At 38.4% G+C, this 20,391-nt stretch overlaps 1 protein-coding gene across 1 annotated transcript; it reads right to left on the reverse strand.

The window, feature by feature from the left end:
• Window positions 1-109: 109 nt before the first annotated feature.
• Window positions 110-20,119, reverse strand: ric8b (RIC8 guanine nucleotide exchange factor B). The gene is made up of 10 exons (XM_067420302.1): window positions 19,925-20,119; window positions 17,239-17,286; window positions 16,494-17,111; window positions 11,807-11,901; window positions 10,577-10,727; window positions 10,396-10,491; window positions 10,133-10,277; window positions 7,709-7,853; window positions 6,744-6,863; window positions 110-1,121 (listed from the first exon to the last, which is right to left on the reverse strand). Exons 1-10 carry the CDS (start codon window positions 20,006-20,008, stop codon window positions 1,010-1,012), a joined length of 1,614 nt encoding a protein of 537 aa, XP_067276403.1. The 5' UTR covers window positions 20,009-20,119; the 3' UTR covers window positions 110-1,009.
• Between the last annotated feature and the right edge of the window lie 272 nt (window positions 20,120-20,391).

A 20,391-nucleotide genomic window follows, 5' to 3' on the forward strand; every position in this document is an offset into this window, starting at 1 on the left:
CATTATTTTTGAGCAATAACTTGATTGCTCAACTTTTCAGTGATATTTTGCAGAATTAGATCTAGGGTTAAGGTTTTAGTGAATTAGCAAGGTTTATGCACGCAACAAGTGAGTTAGACTAGTAGGTTTTTGTTTTATTGCAAATGATTGTCTGAAATAGAAAAACGAGCTAAATTAAAAGTTGAGGGAAATTAAGTTTTACAAAGCCCCTTTACTCTGATGATTTTTATTATAGTGGTTATAGAAGATGAGCATTTAGAAAATCTGAATATAATTACATGCTTTGTCTTGTGTAGAAAACCGAACATTAGAAAAAAGGAAAAAGATTACACCAACATTAAAAGAAAAACAAAATACATAGTATATAGAAAATTGTGTAGCTAAAATATATAACATTAGAAAAGACAGATAATTGTTTGAAACTCAAGGCTTAAGTGGTAGAGACAACAACAAAATCAATTCAATGCACATTTTGTAAAAACAATTGTGCAAGACAAATAATTTCTTAATTTAAACAATCTCATGGCTTGTCTTGGAATATAACATTTCAAAAGCCATTCGATTATTTTGAAACGTCATAAAACCGGTTTCATCGGTCTGTGAACTAACAATAGCCACGGACTGTAATAATAAATACAGCTTTTAAACATTGATTTGTAAGAGTAAGTGTCATGAAGCCTTTATACTTCTGTTATTAAAGACCAAGTGCATTTACTTGTTCACCAAGAGCGCCAGACACGTGAATAAGTCGTGTAACTTGCCACTTAACATTTCCATCTGAAACAGTCACTGATCACATTTGACGTCTGATCACAACTGGACATTATTTAAGCATTTCCGTTTCTCTCTGCTCAATACATACTTCATATATGTCCCAATGAGAAAGACATGCCCCTCGTGCAACAAAAGTAATTGAAGTATCCCCTTATGCAAGGGACAGTTTGTAAGACTGACGGCTAGCCATCAGCAGCGGTGCCTGAAGGGTTTCAGTGAACTCCAGCGTCTCCTGCTAGTCTGAGTCCGAGTCGCTGCTGGGTGGTGGGCTGCACTCGTGAATGGCTTGTCCTAGGGGCGCTAGTGTGCCATCCTTCCTCACTCCCATTGGTCTGATCAGTTCTTTCCTGTTGAGAGAGAAGGCCAGAGCTCAATATTTTTGCATGTTGCGTGCTACTTCTGCTTTGCATGTTCACGTCACATGCAAATAAGCATTCAGGGAGACACAACCAGCTGGAATGACCATGCTCAGTGGAAACTTATTTCATTATCTCTAGATTTTTATTGTACAAAAATAAAAAAGCAAACAAAAAGGAACAGCAATCTATTATTGTTAGACACACACACACACGTCTAACAAAGTTCTGCAGTTTAACACTAAAGAACTTCTGGCCATGAAGGTCATATTTTTCCTTTCTTAAAGGCCATGAAAAGAATATATGTCTATATAAAAGTTATATGTATTAGACTTGTATATCTAATATATAAGTTATATAATATTTAGCAAAGCTACCATCATTTTACAAAGTCTACTCATGTACCTGCCGAGAACAGCTTTATCTCTGCCAATCCTTCAGGAATTTGTCACTGGCTCTTATGTAGATAGAGTAGATATGTAGGAATAATAGTATTTAAGTATATCAAATTGCAATCTTTGGTCTTATTAATCTATTAGTTGTTCCAAACCAATTTGATTTGACAAAGGGCAAAATTAAGTTTCATAACTTTATTTAACTGAAATCCTGTTGGCTATAACTAGTGCTGGTTTTGTAATTTTGACTGAACTGTTTGCTTGTTTATTTCTTATTGTACAAACTTCTTATACTGGCTAATATTGTTTATTTAAATATTATTTTTCAATAAAACATATTTGGTGTTGAGAAGGGTCTGTTATGATTGTGATTTTGCCTTCAGTGAAAGTTATATTATTGCTTTATGAGTCAGTAGCAAAGACTTATGTTGAAAGGGACTGAAATATGGATGTAAACAAAGACATTGTTTTTACTTTAACACCTTATAAGAGAACTTACATTGACTAGTGCTGTCATAGGAAATCCTCTTAACTGCAAAAAGGACAAAGATATCGGCAGCTGACATTCAAACTGATTTTCTGATTATGAATATAAGACTGACCTGAAGAGTATCAGCTAGATGCAGGTAATGCACACGCTCAGTCAATCTCTCTCTCATAAACTACTCTAAAATAAACTTCAATGAAGCGATTTTTCCTTTGTTGCTAGTTCTGAAATGACATTTTAGAATTAGTAACGGAAGATTGGGCTCAAGTATCAACTTGAATCCGCGGTGGCAGTAGTTCCGCACAAAAGACACTCCGTTGTTGTTTTTTCATTATTATTATTTAAAAAGATTTGAATGCATGACAAAGTCAAAGAACCTCAGCGAAGTGCATTAAAAAATGTGCGTTTAAAGCACAGCTAGACATGGATTATCCTGCTTATACCATGGTCATTTGTCAGCATTGACCACTTAAAGGTGCAGTGCAATTTAACATACATAACTGTGTTTTTAGGAGTATAAAGACCTTACTTAATGTATCATTGTTTTAATATCTTAGAATGAGCCAATTCTATCTACATACGCCACGGGTCCCCTTACAGTGAAGTCACCATTTTGCGCCGCCATTTTTCTACAGTAGCCCTAAACGGACTAACTTCTCTACAGAGTGCTAGCCACTGCTCTTTTCGACGACGACAATTTTTGTCCTGTGTAGGCCCCCGTAGCTTCTTTGTGCTTTGAAGGGGAGGGGTAAGTGGTGTGTTATTGCAATTCACAACCTCACCACTAGATGCCACTAAAATTCACACACTGCACCTTTAAATCAGTTATTAATGTTTGCAGTGTCAAATTTTACCGGAATGGTGAAATTTACAGTTATTTTCATTGGTTAATGCTCGTTAGATCTAGCATTCTGCCCAATCTGAATCAGACACAGAGATAAAGTAGTGTGGCAAGATTATATTTATTTGAAATTATTAATTATTGCATTTATTTAACTTAATTTTTGAGAGAGAAAGAGTGAGAGATCAGCACCTCTCTCTCTCCATTAGTACCAACAAAGCTGCAAATTTAATTACTTCAAAAAAAGCGATGTAACCCCCTCGTTTCTGAGAAATATAATGTAGCGATTCAGTAGCGAAGCTATTTTAATACTAAAAGTTGCGGGCAGCTTTGATACGTTTCTGTATGTGTGTGTGTGCTTCAACGAAAACAGCATATTAATATAGAACAACGAACTTGGATTAAATTGTAAAAATCAGCCAATCAGAATCAAGTATCCAGACAGACCAAAGTATAAAGAGCGAAATGGTATGGCTACCACCAGTGTTGCCAACTTTTCCCTCTGCCATCACACACAACTCTCTCTGCGTCTGCCCTGTTCAGTGAATGGCTGAGAGGAGCTGCACGCGTGCCGGTGAACGTAGACAGCAGTTGACAGACGTGAAGGAGCGAGGTACACGAGCACACAGGGTTGCCACGGATTTCTCACTTAATGTTATCTGCTTCTTTTGTTTTATATTTAAAGAAATGAGTTATGATGAGTTCCATTCTTCTCTTGTGCTTATTACTTTTTACTCTATATTACTCTAGCCTGAATGCCAGCCGAATTTAGCCCCACCCACAACATTTTAAGGTCGGAAAAGTTCGTATTCATATTCTGACTAGAATTGAGTATGACTACGTCAGGCTAATATTACTCACTACACAGCCTTAGCTCATCCAGTTTCTCAATTCAGATTTTACACATACAAATTTTGTAATTCACTTAATCATACTCCTATTGTATATGACAAAAAGGTATAGGACATGAAAACATTTTTTGGACAGTCGGCTGTATTATATTATTTTAAAATACAGTAAATGAGCATGGATTAGGAGAGAAAACACGTTAGGCAGGCTGAACGCAAGGACGACGCGATGACGTCACGGATATGCTAATTGACGCATGGCGTCATCTAGCGACATTTAGCGACTTTTTGGGCAGGCTTTAGCTACTTTCCTTGGAAAATAGTTGGCAACACTGATGGCTACTCATGTGATATTGCTCATATACTTTATTTTATGAAGCTCTTTTCAGTTTTTTATTAATTCTTTTATCCAGAAAGGATGCATTAAGCAACAACTTTTTCCAACATTGATAAATTATAATTTTAGTATATAAAATTGTTGTATATCTAAACTACATTAAGTTAAATTTACCTTATAATAGAAAAATAGAAAAACATTATTATGATAAATACTAACTCCAGAATCCGGCAGCCATTATTTACCCTTCATATTTATTGTGCTGACATCTTGTCGATTTAGTTTTTTGGGACACTAATTTGTCACTACAATCCACCTGCTCTTTGAAAGAAAGCCTTTGTACTGACCATTGTAGCTGCATTCAGTTCTGTCCTCTAAAGAGGCCTGTTGATGTGTAGAACATCTTTCTTTGCCTTTACATCTGGCCACATAAGAGCCCTTGGAATCACAACCTAACCCCCCAATCCCAGAGCGGCCCTGCACCCCCACCCCCACCCCGTCCGCCCTGCAGTTTAATTACAGGATCAGTGCTCATTCTAATCTCTTCAAAGCCTCGGCAGCTCCTCCACGCTAATCCAATTATATCTGCCCTGTGTGTCACCAGCACACCCCGAGATGATTCATCAGAGTATTAGCCAATCAAAGCACAGACAAAAATGATTAATAAGAGCATTATCCAATCAAAGCCGTCAAAAAGCTCATTTGCAGATGAACTGGTAACCCTTTACAATAAGGTCCCATTAGTTAATGCATACTAACATGAACTAACAATAAGCAATACATTAATTACAGTATTTATTCTGTATGTACATTAACTCAGCTCCATTAAATAATATTTTAACAATTAATTTTAATAATGCATTAGTAAATGTTACAATCAACATTAAGCATAATAAATGATTTAGAAGTATTTGTCATTGTTTGTTCACGTTAGCTAACTAACAAACAGAACCTTGATACAAGTTGTTGTATGACAACTTGTATCAAAAAGTCTTCTGTAAAAACGAGGGAAACAAATGATCGTATAGCGGATTTGCAAACCTGTACTGCACTACTGGCTGCAAAAGAAGTTCTGACGTCAAACGCACGTCATGATGACTGTTAACTAAGATATTAAGGAAGAAAACATTGACATTTCCTCTGCGTCCCTTGAAAACCAGAAACCAAATTTGGGCTGTCATCCAATCAACAGCATCAGCATTGATAAGCAGCCCGAGCAATTCTCTGTTTACTTGCGTACATCTGTGTGTGTGTGTGTGTGTGTGTGTGTGTGTGTGTGTGTGTGTGTGTGTGTGGATACGGGGTGGAGAGTCAGTACTAATTGGACTGCAAGTCAAGCAGCAAACACAGGGAGGGACATTCCTCCATGGACATGTTGCGTCTCCCCAGCAGCCGTAGCGGGGAGCACCAGTGCCCTCCCTCTCCCACACAACACCTCCTTCATCCTGATAAAAAGAATAGGAGGAAGGAACGAGGATTCATTCTCAAAGACAGGAATCTGCCTCTCTTGGGCACACGCTGCTCATTACGACTCAAACACCCTAGAGATGGACAATGACTCGTCCTCTTGTGTTTGCAAACTTATTTAACATCACCCGGCTGTTAACGTACATACGCACACCCCTAATTGAGCCAGTGTCTCAAACCACTTCACGTCCGAGAACAATGTTCGCCACCCCGACTGAATAAAACAGGCGGCGTATGAAAGAGAACCACGTATATGTATTATGAAACCTTAGTGTATTGTACAAAAGAGCCTGAGCCCGTGACCCCACTGTGTGCGCCAATTAGCTGGTAATTAATGCAGCGGAGCTGCGGTGGTTGGTCGGTGTGCATTGACTCCTGTTGAATGTGGAAGGCCAGCTGTAAATGAGGCAGAGGACGATGGTGGAGGATTCTTGCCTTAATGAAGCGGTTGGTAAGGAGCGCGGTGGGAGCAACGGCGCTACATCTCTCACTGGTGTCTGGCTAGTTTACGCCACCGGCTGTTTAGGAAAAGGTCAACATGAATGCGGCCCTGCACATATCCAGCCGCCAAAACAAGCACAATGCTTTTAGCAGATGGAGTCATCTATGAGGGCATTATGAACTGGTTCATAAAAGACGATGAAAAACAGAAAGAGTGATTGACTGATATTAATGAGCAAGAGTAAAATCACAATGGCCAGAATTTACATTGCTGCAAATACAAATGGAAAAAGTTTGGTGTCGTTTCTGCGTATTAAAACATTTAGTAACACTTTATTTTAGGGTCAATTTCTCACTGCTTATTAGCTTATTGGCTGTTTATTAGTACTTATAAAGCACATATTAAATGCCTTATTCTGCACCCCTTAATCCTACCCAATACCTAATTTAAACACTACAAAAACTACCTTACCAACTATTAATAAGCAGCAAATCAGGAGTTTATTAGGCAATAGTCCCCCATACTAAATTGTAATTTCTGCGTAATGTTAAGGCTTGATGATAAAATATATACACTGACCACTAAGGAAATAAAAAAGCCGGACAATATCTGCATGTTTACATTTCCAAAAGAATGAATCTTAATTTGTGTTAAGATATAATAATAGTAATAGTATATAATAATAGTAATATAAGATATAATATAAGATATAATAATAGTAAAAGTAATAATATTATAATTATAATTAGTAGTATTTAATCACATAAATGTTTAATTGTTTAAAAAAAAAACCCACCTTGATAATTCATCAATCATATTGACCAGCTTCTGAGCTTCATATTCCTTCTGCTCCTCTGTCATCTCATCTATGGGGTTTGGCATTGGGTGCTCTATGTGACCTGTAATGGGGTTAATGCTGAAAAACACAAGAGGGAAAAAACAAGAGTGATTGTTACTATAATCTATGAATGCAGAATGAATAGCAGGAATGTTGAGGAAAAATGTGACAATACAAAATGATACAACTGACCCTTCGCTACGCCACGCCCAAAAACCGCCACAGGCCCATCATGGCTTAGCAACCGTAACTAGGATGTCTGTCAAGCTTTTGAGTGAGGGAAACATGCCGAAGCGATGTGCGTGTGGATTGTGCAAATCTGATACCCGGTATCCTAAAAGTTTGGATGAAGGAGGAATTTTTTTTCTTCCCTAAACCTAAAACCCAAGGGAGAAATGCTGGGCGTGGATCAAGCAGTGTGGAAAACCCCATTCAGAACTACATGTTATCATTGCAAAGGCTAATGTCTTGTGTTTATTCCACAAGATTTACGGATAAACTGTTTGATTTATAATTATTCGATTATTTTCTAATTCCACTTACCCTGCTGTGCATGAACATAGCTGTTCCTCAATTTGTGCGTTTCCTATTTGAATGGTCAGCGTATGAGGTGGCTGCTGCTTACTTTGGGACCTAAAGGCTCTAGCTTCAATTTTGATTAAATTATTCTCTTATTGGTTACATATTATGTCCTGGATATATATCACTCAAATGCATACTGCAGTCCCTTTTGTCTTGCTTTCTCAGATACTTCACCTGTTCGCCAAAAATTACTAATGATCTCCTTGCGATATGTCTGCAGGTGTGAAAGCTTGACAGACATAGCAACAGTAACTAAGGAGGGCAGGGCTTAGCGAAGGGCTAATTTCTTAAATTAGAAGAAAGTAAGACCAACTATTATACATACATAAAAATTCACTTACAAAGGTTTGGCTGACTTGTATTCATCAGTGTCAGAGTCTTCATCAGATGAGTACTGCGTCTCTCCTCTACCACCGGCCAGCAACCCTCGTGCCATCAACAGCCCCGCAGCATTACCATAACCAGTGTACTTCAGCAGATTATCCACTGTCACATGAACGACAGGAGTAAAAAATGATGATCCAAATAAAAAAAAAACATTAGCTTGCTCAATATTAATTATTGCATTTTGTTAGACAGTATAATGTCCCACAATTGCAAACAACAATCCATTTAAAAACTGACAATTTCCTATACACTATATTGCCAAAAGTTTTAGGAAGCCTGCCTTTACATGCACATTAACTTCATCATGAGAGCTTATTCAGTAGGGCTGGGTTTCGATTCAAATTTCAAGAATCGATTCGATTCCGATTCTCAAGATCTTGAATCGATTATCATTATTAGATCTGATCTGATCCGATCCAATCTTTGAGATTTAGATAAGTGTTTTTAAAGAAAGCATTTTTTCCAGCTGTTACCTGAATATTACAGGACTGCAACATATTGATACTATTATTATAGACATTCAACTGCAAATTAATGGAGTATTGATGGTCGTAAAGAACAATCCCCCTTCCAGAGAGCTCTAGTCAGCGAACACGCGCTGTGGAGAGGGCACGTGCTGTCATGACAAGGCAGCCATTACAACTTCCTTGGCAGTAAGCGCGCGCTGCAGTGAGTACGGCTATGACGTGAGCCGCGTTCTCGACATATCCAGCAGCCCAAGTTCACTCGGCTACCTTACTCTAGTATTCTCTGTCCGCCGCTGTAACGAGAGAAGAGGAAGAGTGAGGAAAACTCGGTCTGACGTGCGGCGCTGGTTCAGCACGGCGGCGGCGGCGGTATAGTGATGCGAGCTTCGGCTTGAGTTTGTTTACCTACTCTTGTATTCTCTGTCCGCGGCGGTTCTGGAGTTTTCAAAGCTGCCATGTTCGTTGTTTTAATGTCCTTCCTTCCACCTCATGCGCATGCGTGAATGACGCGGCAAATTAAAACTCACGGGGAAAATGTAGGCCAATTATTAAATCGATCCTCTAAGTTACAGATCGATCTTTAGAAATTAATATGAAAATCGATTCAGAATTGGTGAATCGATTTTCTCAACACAGCCCTATATTCAGCTCATTTGTCTCACTCCTGCAGTTAGTGCTGTGCTGTGATACTCGCGCGGTGACTCACTCATTATAGTGAACAGACACGTTCATTTTTTAATTGTAGTGTCTTCTCCAACTCAGTCACAGTAATCAAGTTGGTGGCTTTGGGAATGGCCTCACAGGGCAGCGAAGCATTCTGGGAATTGTAGTCTTTCATCCCCATGAGCCAAAAATACATTTTCTGTCTTTTCTCGGTCGAGAAAGCACCAAATTCAAAAATAATTTCACATTTCTACTACATTGATGACCCAGTTTAAATACATTCATCTTCCCAATGCTGAAGTACCCCTTTAAAGTGTTGAACATTCGCCGGTTCCCGCCTCCATCTTCCCATAGCAATGAACTGCGTTACATGGGAATTTTTGACCATGCTTCTAAAAGCCCATTTGTGAGGTCAGTCACTGATGTTGGACGAGAAGGCCTGGCTCACAGCCTCCACTAATTCATCCCAAAGGTGTTCTAGCGGGTTGAGGTCAGGACTCTGTGCAGGCCAGTCAAGTTCCTCCACACCAAACTCGCTCAGCCATGTCTTTATTAGCCTTGCTTTGTGCACTGGTGCGCAGTCATGTTGGAACAGGAAGGGGCCATCCCCAAACTGTTCCCACAAAGTTGGGAGCATGAAATTGTCCAAAATGTCTTGGTATGCTGAAGCATTAAGAGTTCCTTTCACTGGAACTAAGGGGCCAACCCCTGAAAAACAACCCCACACCATAATCCCCCCTCCACCAAACTTTACAATTGGCAATGTAGTCAGGCAATTACCGTCATCCTGGATCCAACGGATTGCCAGACAGAGAATAGTGATTTGTCGCTCCAGAGAACACATCTTCACTGCTGTAGAGTCCAGTGGCAGCATGCTTTGCACCACTGCATTCAACGCTTTGCATTGCACTTGGTGATGTAAGGCTTGGATGCAGCTGCTCTGCCTTGGAAACCCATTCCATGAAGCTCTCTACACACTGATCTTGAGCTAGGACTTATTAAACAGGTGACAACCTATTAAGGTACCACACTTGAATTCACTGAGCTCCTGAGAGTGACCTATTCTTTCACAAATGTTTGTAGAAGCAGTCTGCATTGCTTGATTTTATTTATATTATATTTTATACACTTGTGGCCATGGAAGTGATTGGAACATCTGAATTCAATGATTTGGAGAGGTGCCCAGATACTTATGGCAATATAGTGTATATACACTTTAAGAAACATTAAAACAAGAAAAACTCTCACCGCTCTCCTTGCAGAGCACAAAAAGGAACTCAGCAGCCCCCTGTTTCACTGCCATGTCTATATGAGTCATGAGACGCACCAGTTTGTTTCGAACGGTGCAGCCGATTTCCGGCCTTTCCTTTACGTCTTTCAAGGGAGGTAGCACCTACACAGCAGCAAACAAAGAGAACACATTGAATTAGCAAATAAATATTTACCTTAACTGAATATCTAAAGCACTAAAGAAGCATTGAATTACACTGAGCATGGACTCAACCCTGCACCTGGGCCTTGAGGTATATGCGGATGTCCCTGTGGTATCTAGAGCTCTCTGTCATCAGACTCAGCACAGGTGTCAAGCCTTCTTTATAGTTGGAACCCTGAGTGAATAAATACACATGAAGCATGAACGAACGCAACAAGAAGGAACAGCTGAGGAAGCTTGAAGGTGTTTAAGTGCAATACCTTGTCTATCCTCTTTTCCATAAAATCTAGCAGCATCTGCACTATGTCCATGTTCTTCCCACCGTACTTTTCCATCCCACCTTGGACAGGGACGTCTATCAGAACATCCAGGCACTGCACGGGAAGGTTACTTAGGAGATTTATGGCATGACTAAAAGAAATGACAAATGTTAAAGGTTGTAATAACAATAATTATTCTCATTAATTGTCCAATTTTTCCACAAACTGAATGGTCTTTATCTACATATTTCTCAACTGAGAATATATTTATCATGAACACTTATCATGAAATGAATTCATGATACACCATTTATATTGTTTAACACGTTAATTTTGTCATCAAGTAAACCATCTTTACATGATTTTCACAAAACTGTATTTTCTACAAGCTTTTTTCAAGGTATATTTAGATGTTTTTTCCAAATAAAGGAGACTCCAAAAGGACACCAAATAACCAAATGATATAGGCAGTCCATATAATTCTTAAAATGTATGCACAGCAAAGCACCAATGAAAAAAAAAAACTTTCAGAATTCACAGTGTGACCTTGTTTACATTTTAGACAAGTCAAGTTGCGATGCTAAACAGGACCACATGGAGATGCCAAGAAAAAAACCTCCCTCTCACATGGAAGTACCTTGTGCAAAAGGATAGTAAATATTTTTATGACACTTTCATTTGTTCATTTTATAATCTTCTCTGACGCAAAAGAACATTCAACATACTCATGTCACATTCTAGAAATGTGATGGCGACAGACAAACATGAGCAGGCATTCTGAAAACACTGAGGGGTGGGGGGGACCTTCAGTCTGTGGGCAAAATTTGAATAACAAAGACACATCTACTGATCAGGACTGGTTCAGCACATTCAGCGCACTTTGTTTAAGGGGGAGCATAGAGTTAGTCATTTCAGAGTGCTGTAGAATGCATTGAGAGAGGGTAGCATTCCAGGAGTGTGAAAGGGCTGGTGACGGCACCACCGTGGGCACAATGAGTCAAGCCCAAATAAACGGGTGGGAGTTTCAGAATGCGTTGAGCTGTCTCGACGGGGCAAAGGGGTGTGTCATTAATCACTTGGAGAAGACATCTCATCATTCACATTCACCGCACTTGCATTTCTTTTGCTTTCTGGCTCACTGGAACACTGGTTTTGAAGCAATTACAAAATACACAGGCTTGGTATACTGAGTAAACTGGATTCAGCTGTCGATCTTTCAGAATTAAGTACCTGTGAGCCTCCTCTGTTTTATCTTCATTGTGTGTCTTCAGCATTAGAAGATGTCTCATGATGCCTGCAATGAGCCGAAGCTGGTGGTCATTGTCCTGTCAAAATGTGGAAAAAAATTGTGTGAGCAATAAACCAAAAGGATTTTTCAAAACAATAGCAGTCTGATGCCACCTTTGGGCTCCCTTTACAAAAAACTACCTGAGAGCTTGGAGGCAATGGAGAGATCTAGGGAGCCACTTTAGAAAAGAAAGTGCATCTTATGCCAGGGTGATCATGACCATACCAAAACCAACAAAAGGTCTGGCAATTGAGACACACTTAGCCTTCCTTCAGTAACTATTCAAAGGGCTGAGAACTCTGGAATGTACCAATGTTGTTTCATCTACTTGATGAAAGGGTGGGGGTAGGAGCTTTTAGCATTTAGCATTTTGCCCGTACAATACTCCCAACTACAATGGTAGGGTGTTATAGGTGATCAAAGTAGGTCACTACTTTATCATAATCATAATCATCACAACCATGCATTCATATCACACTTTATCATATTTTGGTTTCAAAATATGGTTTTGGCACCTCATTCAATGTGAATCAATGCTCCATATCCGAGGCCCTGTTTACACCTAGTATTAAGATGGAATCTGGTCAATTGGATCACAAGTGCATGACAAGTTTTGAGCTTGTCTACTTGCTTTACTGTACCATGAGGCTCTGACAGAGGAGTCGTCACATTCATACTATTAATGGTAGAAAACACATAGAGCAGCAATGATTACATGATTTTATGTTTGTATGACTGTATTCATGCTACACACCTACATATTTATCAATGGTTAAAAAGTAAGTCCTCCATACTCGGACAAAATGCAAATTCAGTGAGCTGGATTTTTCATTTTATCATCCACCAGGTAAAGACCACATGTCGGATAAAGCCATTGAGTATATGCAGACCTCCTATGTCTCAGGACACTGACTGTTTCTATTGGAACAAGTTTCTAATAGCAGCTGAGATGCAATGACATCAATTTTCGATTGGTTTTTATTTAGAATGAGAGAGTTCCTCTGCTGTGTTGCGCTTTGAATCAGAATAAAGTGTACACTAATTTGGGCACAGTTAAGGACGGAAAAGGACGCTGGCTCACTACACATTGGGACACTGATGACTATTTCCGGCGACGTGACAAGGTCTTCGTACAACATTATTACTGGCATTTATGAACAACAGCAGAGCTGATATCTTTGACATTACAAGTAATGTTATTTAAAGTACATAATGATAAATACTTTGCTTGATATTGACTTGGGACTATATTATGGGGCAGCACAGGCAAAGCACTACTAGTTGGGCGTTGAGATATCACGCAACACACTGTGATCGCTCAAAAGCCGGAGGACATGAGGATGAGAGCCATGATATCTCTGCGCCCAAGTAGTAGTGCTTCACTAATGCTTCCCTATAATATAGTCCCAAGTCAATATCCGCCTAGGAAATTGCCTAGTCTTAATCGGCATTGCTATTTGTACTCGTTGTGAATACGCAGGCCACAAGAAGTAATTAGGTGGGTTTATTTTATTTGTTTATGGATCACTTTAACTCAGGACATGCTAGCTGGCAACATAGGATTCTTTTCATTATGCTAAGCTAAGCTAGCGGTTACCCTGCTAAACTAAAACAATGCATGCACTGAGACAAAAATGCATTTGCCCACATTTCAAAATGAAGGAAAAAAGTTGAATAAGCCCTATTTCTAAAAACAGTGGTGTTCCTTTAAATTAATTATAAATATTTACTTGATTGTGTTAATTACCTGTCCAACGATGTATGGTTATGCTTAAATATAATAAAATAATGGTTTATATTTTTTTAAACATATTGCGTGTTGTTATCTGTCGTTATTTGTAGTGAGTTGGCGTAAGTGATTTAAGTTTTGCGCTTCAGAACTTCCGTTAAGGGAGCACAGTGAGCATCAATGCACTCTGGGTTTTGCGGTATATTGCAGGACTTTTTGGGTGCAAACATTTCATTGCACTGGAAGGATTCTGCAATTGAGAACGCCAATTTGGGCATTTTGATTCCCTGATCAATGCCCTGACTACTGAAGTAGGGAACTGATTGAGACACATAGTCTTTGGTATAATTCAGGAATCATGGTTTCATGGTAGGGTTATTAAAGTTTCGTCATTAAAACATTTTCATCACTTTACTTTCATCACAGATCAAAACTTTATCTGAAACAAACAAGTTTACGTTTTTTTTATTTGATTTTGTTTTAAAATAGCTTCTAAGGCAACAATTCTCATTTTCATTAGGTTTAACTTGATGTAACATTTTTTTTAATAAAAATATATAGAGATAGGCTTATTTTAAAAAGTCATAATAAAAAAGAGAAAAATGAGAAAAAACACTTTCATATATGAATAAAAACATAGCATAACACTGTTGTTAGATGATGGAAACGAATACCTATGTAACTTTTCCATCTGCTAGAGGTCGCCTATTCAAAACAAAGCCGTAGTTTGATGATGCCAAGTTTGAGCGCAGAATCTTGGGACATGTGGTCTTCATCTCACAGCCGGTGGAAAAGAATCGCGATATGACTCGGGCAGAAATCATGTTCATTTGTGAGATTATTAAAGGGTTAGTTCACCCAAAATTAAATTGATGTCATTAATGACTCAATTAATGTTATTTTCGGGTCCAAAATGTATTTTTGATGCTTCAAGAGATTCTAATTAACCAACTGATGTAATATATGGACTACTTTGATGATGTTTTTATTCCCTTTCTGGAAATGGACAGTATAGTGTGTATACACTTGGATACGCTCTCAGACTAAATATAAAATATCTTAAACTGTGTTCCGAAGATGAATGGAGGTCTTACGGGTGTGTAACGACATTAATACAAATTAATAAAGAATTTCGTTTTTGGGTAAACTAACCCTTTAACATTAGTGTAGTATGAAGCAGAGCAGGACCGAGTGTAGTGGGAGCAGAGCAAGGCAGCTGGAGCAATTGTTAATAAGATCAACGCAACACACGCCTTGCGAGCAGCAGTACTTTTATTATGCCACAGTCGCCAGCGGCATTTTCTCTTTTCCGATCATGAGTTAGGAGGTTTATCATATTGGATACATAAGTGTGTTAAAAAAAAGATTTTATGACATTGCTCTGCTTTAGCTCGGCGGCTGCTGTGACTGTGCACACTACAATAAGAATAAAGCGTTTCTGCAAACTAAAACTGGAAACCGCGGGTAACGCAGCTATGACAAAATTGACTTGGTTGAAAAGGCAATTTTCTCATGATTTACAAATAGTTGAAAACATTTAGGATATTGTAAGTAATCAACTGAACAAAATATATAACACTGTCCTAGTGGTTTTTAGGTATTTTACAGAATTTTTTTTACATAGTGTATTTTTACATTCATTTACATAATTTACTTTAAGTATGCATAATCGTCGTAATAGTGATGCTATAGCACGACAAAGGAAGCCATAACTAGGGGTGTAACGATTCATCTACTACATGTATCTATATTCCTACGATCCAACTACATCGATCTGAGCTCGGCAAGTTGGCCTTCCGGATGACATATATCGATCTAATATCGTTTTAAAAGGTAATCGGACGATTGTATCGATAATGAGAAATAACACATTTGATTTGAGCACGTCAGACTTTTTATGGATGTTTTTCTTAGCCCTTAATGATAAAGGCGTTAAACGTTACTCAGTCTGCCCATAGACATCATAGAGTCTGCCTATATGTGACGTCAGCTGCACGCGCCTTCAGCGCAAAGAAAACAAAACCTAGCATGGCGATTGGCAGAGGAGAAGCTAACGAGCGAGAAATTATCAAGCCACCATCGCGGTCCAATGCGTGGAAACTGATTCCCTTAAAAGAAACAACAGGAATCTAGGAAACTTCACCTGCACATAGCCTATATTTCAGTCACACTGATTTACATTTTTGGCTAAAAAGTTATTGAATCGATTTCAAGTCACTGAATCGTTTCGGATTGTATCGTTCTAAATGAACCAATATCGTCCTTGAATCGTATCGACAACCTCAAATCGTGATACGAATCGAATCGTTGTTAAAGCGAATCGTTACACCCCCAGCCATAACCCATCATGTGCATTCTTTAAAAATTTACAAGCACTTTAGTTTCAAACATGTTACAAACAGGCTGACACACTACTGATTATCACAGCTTTATAACTTGAAACTAAATCTAATGTTGTAGATGTCAAACAAAAGTGGTTGAAATGATCCAGAGACAGGAGATTATTGCCAAAGCTAATGAAAAAAGCCCAACAGAGCATTGAAAATAGATTTTATAAAGCTTGATGATGTTAAAAATATTAATGCTAGTGAAACTACAATCTGATTAAGAAGAAAGAAACCTCTCCTCCTTTACTCTGCTGGAGGCAAGAGTACCGACTCCACACACCATCAATTATTCAACAGCAGTATAACAGGAAACTGAAGCCCTGCATTATCCTCCATTCTGATTTTGGTGTGAGATACAAATCTACATCTTTTAAAAATTATTCTTCTTTTTTCAGGTTAATGTGTACTGCATAGTATACCAGTATGTCAAATAACACAGTAGGTTTTGTAAAAAGCATCATAAAATAGATATAAAGTGTTATTTTGTTGTTCTACAAATACTGTCAATCTCACCTCATCGCTCGAATCAGACATAGTGATGTTGAACAGAGCTTTAAGGGCTTCCATGGCACGCTCGTTGTTTTCTGGTGAAATGGGCGGGGCTTCTGGGTCAGGGGGCGCAGCCTCATATGGCCCCACCCAATGCACATCAAGGGTGCGTTCCAGCACGTTAGTGAGCAGCCTCACTGCGCCCACCTCCTTCCGAAGCGTGCCACGCACATCTGTCCGCAGGGCGGAAAGCAGAAACAGCAGCCGAAGGGAGAACAGGCCCACCTCATGATGGGATGAGCTGATCAAATGCAAGCAGGCACATAGGCCCTCCGCCAAATGCAAGTCAGCTCCCACCTGTTGTGCTGGCATGCTGTTGAACACCACATTGCACAGGCACTTGAGGGCCTCCACCACAACCCTCTCCTCCTCTGCAGACTGTGCCTCCTCTAACAGTTCTCCGTCGTGTCCCGCCACACGGATTCGGGCCAGCCCTGCTAGAGTGAGGATGCCCTCTTTGGTGGCTACGGGACCAAGTACACGCTTGTCTCTGGACAGGATGCGCAGGGTCTCCAGGCAGGTGCTTTGGCAAAGTGGAAGGTCTGACCGGCGGAGGACTGTAAGAAGACCCCGACATAACTTCTGCAGAAGGGATCACAAAACACTAGAGGTTAAAAACTGTCATTGATCATTTAAAATAAAACAAGGTACTACATACCAAAACAACACAGAACACACCATACTGACATATGACAGATATGTTACTTACAATTCGTGCATCCTCCTCTTTGTGGTCAAAGGCGAACGTGTGACTGTTCTGAAATGAAAACATGACATGAGATGATATAAATCTGGGATAAAAATCAAATCCCATGTTTGCATCCCTGTCAAACCATAGAGTAGACAGACATGTGAAAAACAGTTGAATTCCTCAATTCCTGCTGTAAAATTTTAGGTTGGTAGCTGGTTTCTAGATGGTCTAAGCTAGTTGATCATCTACGATGTTCTATAAACAAGCTTGAGCACTTTAAAGTTAAATATCTAGCTTCCACCAGACCGCCTTCCATATTCAGCTTAAGAAAAAGTGTAACTGATGCGACATATGACGTAGGGTAAGCATTTTGAACTGCAAGAGGCGTTACACTTTCTTCGTAAGTTGAATATGGAAGGAAGTCTGGCCGAAGCTAGATATTTTACTGCATAAAGTTTATGACTGATGCTGCGAGCTGCGTTCCAATTTGCCTACTTATACTATGTCGTAAAAGTATGTACTCTTTTTGTGAAGAAAAAGTATATCCTTTTGAGTGTGTAGCAGAAAAGTATGCAAGCTTCGGGACATAGACCTTCTACTTCGTCATCTTTAACGGACTCTGTCGCTTAGTTATGTGTATCCCGTCACTGTTTAAACTGCTCTGTCAATCATCACACAGTTCAAATCCTCCACATTCAGTTTAATTTCCTATCATATAAGAAACAAATGTAGCCGCACGTTGATCTGCCATTTCTGGATCTTTAATGCAGACTCCTCGTGTTTACAGTTTAAATATAATGATGCATTTAAAAGTTAATGGCCAAACGTGTCATTACAAAAGTTCACAATGATGCTGCAGGTGAAATATAATGTGGACAAAACTGAATAAATATATTTTTGTCAGGTTAAATACTGATAGTTTGTCACTCAAACCCCTTTATTTAAACTTCTCTACTTAACTGTTTGACTCGCACATCCGTCATGTTTGTAGTTTTTTTTTAACACTTTTTCTAATCTTCGTTCTAATAGTTCTTATCTAATCCTCGTCCAACTCGCAATGGGTTGTGGCCAATATAAACCGTTAGATTGGTCATCGATCCGCACTTCGAAATCCGACCGAAAATTGTAAACCATCCGGGTATCTTTGGGATACTCTTTTCAACATACTACAATTCGGGACATACTAAATCTATTTTCGAGTACCATTTAGTATTATGCGAATTGGGACACAGGGTAACGTGATCATTATAACGTTTTTTTTTTTTTAAATGATGAAACATTCACACTCACATATTTGAAAATCAGAATATTTCTGCTAAATAATAATTGCTGAAACTTGAAGTTGTTTTTTAGCATACCAAGAATGCCGACTACTTTGCTGTGTTATTAGTACTGTAACTGTTATTTGGTGTTAAATAAGGCCTATTGCAGTTGTGTTAGGTATCTTAGGTTTTATTGTGAATTTGTTAAGTTAATGTGTTGTTTTGTATTTATGTATATTAATATATTTACTAATATTTTAAACGATTAATAAATTAATTAATTAATTTAAAGAATATTTTTTATTTATAATCAATAAAAAGCCATTCTTTAATGTCATCAACCATAGTTTTGTGGCTCTTTTTTTAAAGGCAGTTCTTTCCTCATGCACAGTCAGAAATCTCCAATTCAGTAGCACTTACATACAACAAAAATCAGTTTTATTCATATCCATATTGTAAAGATTTACAGAGCTTTGTTAATATACAATTCTAGCATACTTAATTATAATAATTAATTATAATTATAATAAATAATATTTGTTGCTGGTCTAAGATGGTTAACCAACTAATGACTAGCTTAAACCAGCTAGAAACCAACTATCATGGCATGGTCCAAAATACAGAGCAACGTTACCAGCTTAAGATGGATTTGCCATCAATACAATTGTTTTTTTGTTTTTTTGTCATCTTAACAAGATGAATCATAGTAAAAGTGTTGGTCTCTTTCTCAAACTGTACTAAATATGGTTCATTTCAAAGCCTGTAACGTTATCCAGGAATAAGACAATCGTGTAACGTTAACGTTACTCTGTACAAAACAAAACAAATAACCATAACATTTTAGTATCATTAAAAAATCTTGAAGTTAACACCGAATATATGGCTGAAAGTGCTGTTCTTGCAAGTTTTTGTTGAGAAACACAATAATATTTTCAAAAGTATTTTCTACTGTTACGTTAACGTTAACGTTAAGTTACCTGTTTGACAGCTGTCAAGCTTAGCTAACGTTACCTTAGCCTTCCATAACTTCATAATTTAACATCCAAAACAACAGTTCATTTCCATTATAATCGTATGCATTTTTACATTTTTCTCCAAGATTTCACACACTGCTCATTAATGGGGGAAAATATAGCATTTTGTGTTGCTTACAAACCGTAAAATTGGATTAGCATATTGGCTCTGTCATTGCTAACAGCTGCATGATGCTAGTCAATGATCACAGTGCGAACGCCTCGTGGCTTTAATCGCTAAATACGAAATAAGTACATGTTTAGCTCAAAAACAATCCCGTTTCCCCCACAGAGATCATAAATCTTTTTGTTGGTTCACAAACACACTGTGTATTGATATTAGCGAGCGGCTAACGCGAATAGCCTAACCATTTACACCGCTAGCGCGCATTAAAACAACATGATATAGTAAGCTAAAAGCATCTTTACCTCGGTGTTATACTTCTGCAAAAGCTTCTCAACCCCATTGTCATCTCCACCGTCGATCTCTGATAGAATAGCACTTAAACTCATCTCTGAATGTTGCTTTTGCCGTTCACTTAGAAACACTGGCAGTCGTTCTCACAACAACAGAGACAAGAAGATGACAGTTACACACGCCTCCTGTTTCTCGTTTCTGTTCAACTTTCACGTTTCTGTTCAACTTTCACCAGTTAAACGGCACTTTTTTTGCCAGCACGCTTTTAATATTAGAATCAAAGCTCACTGGAGTGTCTATTTATTAATTGTACATGTTCCAGGTCTTATATTTATGGTGGCAGTCAGAATATCAAGACTATAATAATATATAATATAATTTAAGATGTAGCTATGTTTTAGAACATGGTTTGTTGAGGTTCGTTAGCTGGGCTGACCAGCAAAATAAAATAAAAAATAAAATAAAATAAAAAAATATA

This window comes from Pseudorasbora parva, chromosome 16 (genome assembly GCF_024679245.1).
Source record: "Pseudorasbora parva isolate DD20220531a chromosome 16, ASM2467924v1, whole genome shotgun sequence".
Classification (NCBI taxonomy): domain Eukaryota; kingdom Metazoa; phylum Chordata; class Actinopteri; order Cypriniformes; family Gobionidae; genus Pseudorasbora; species Pseudorasbora parva.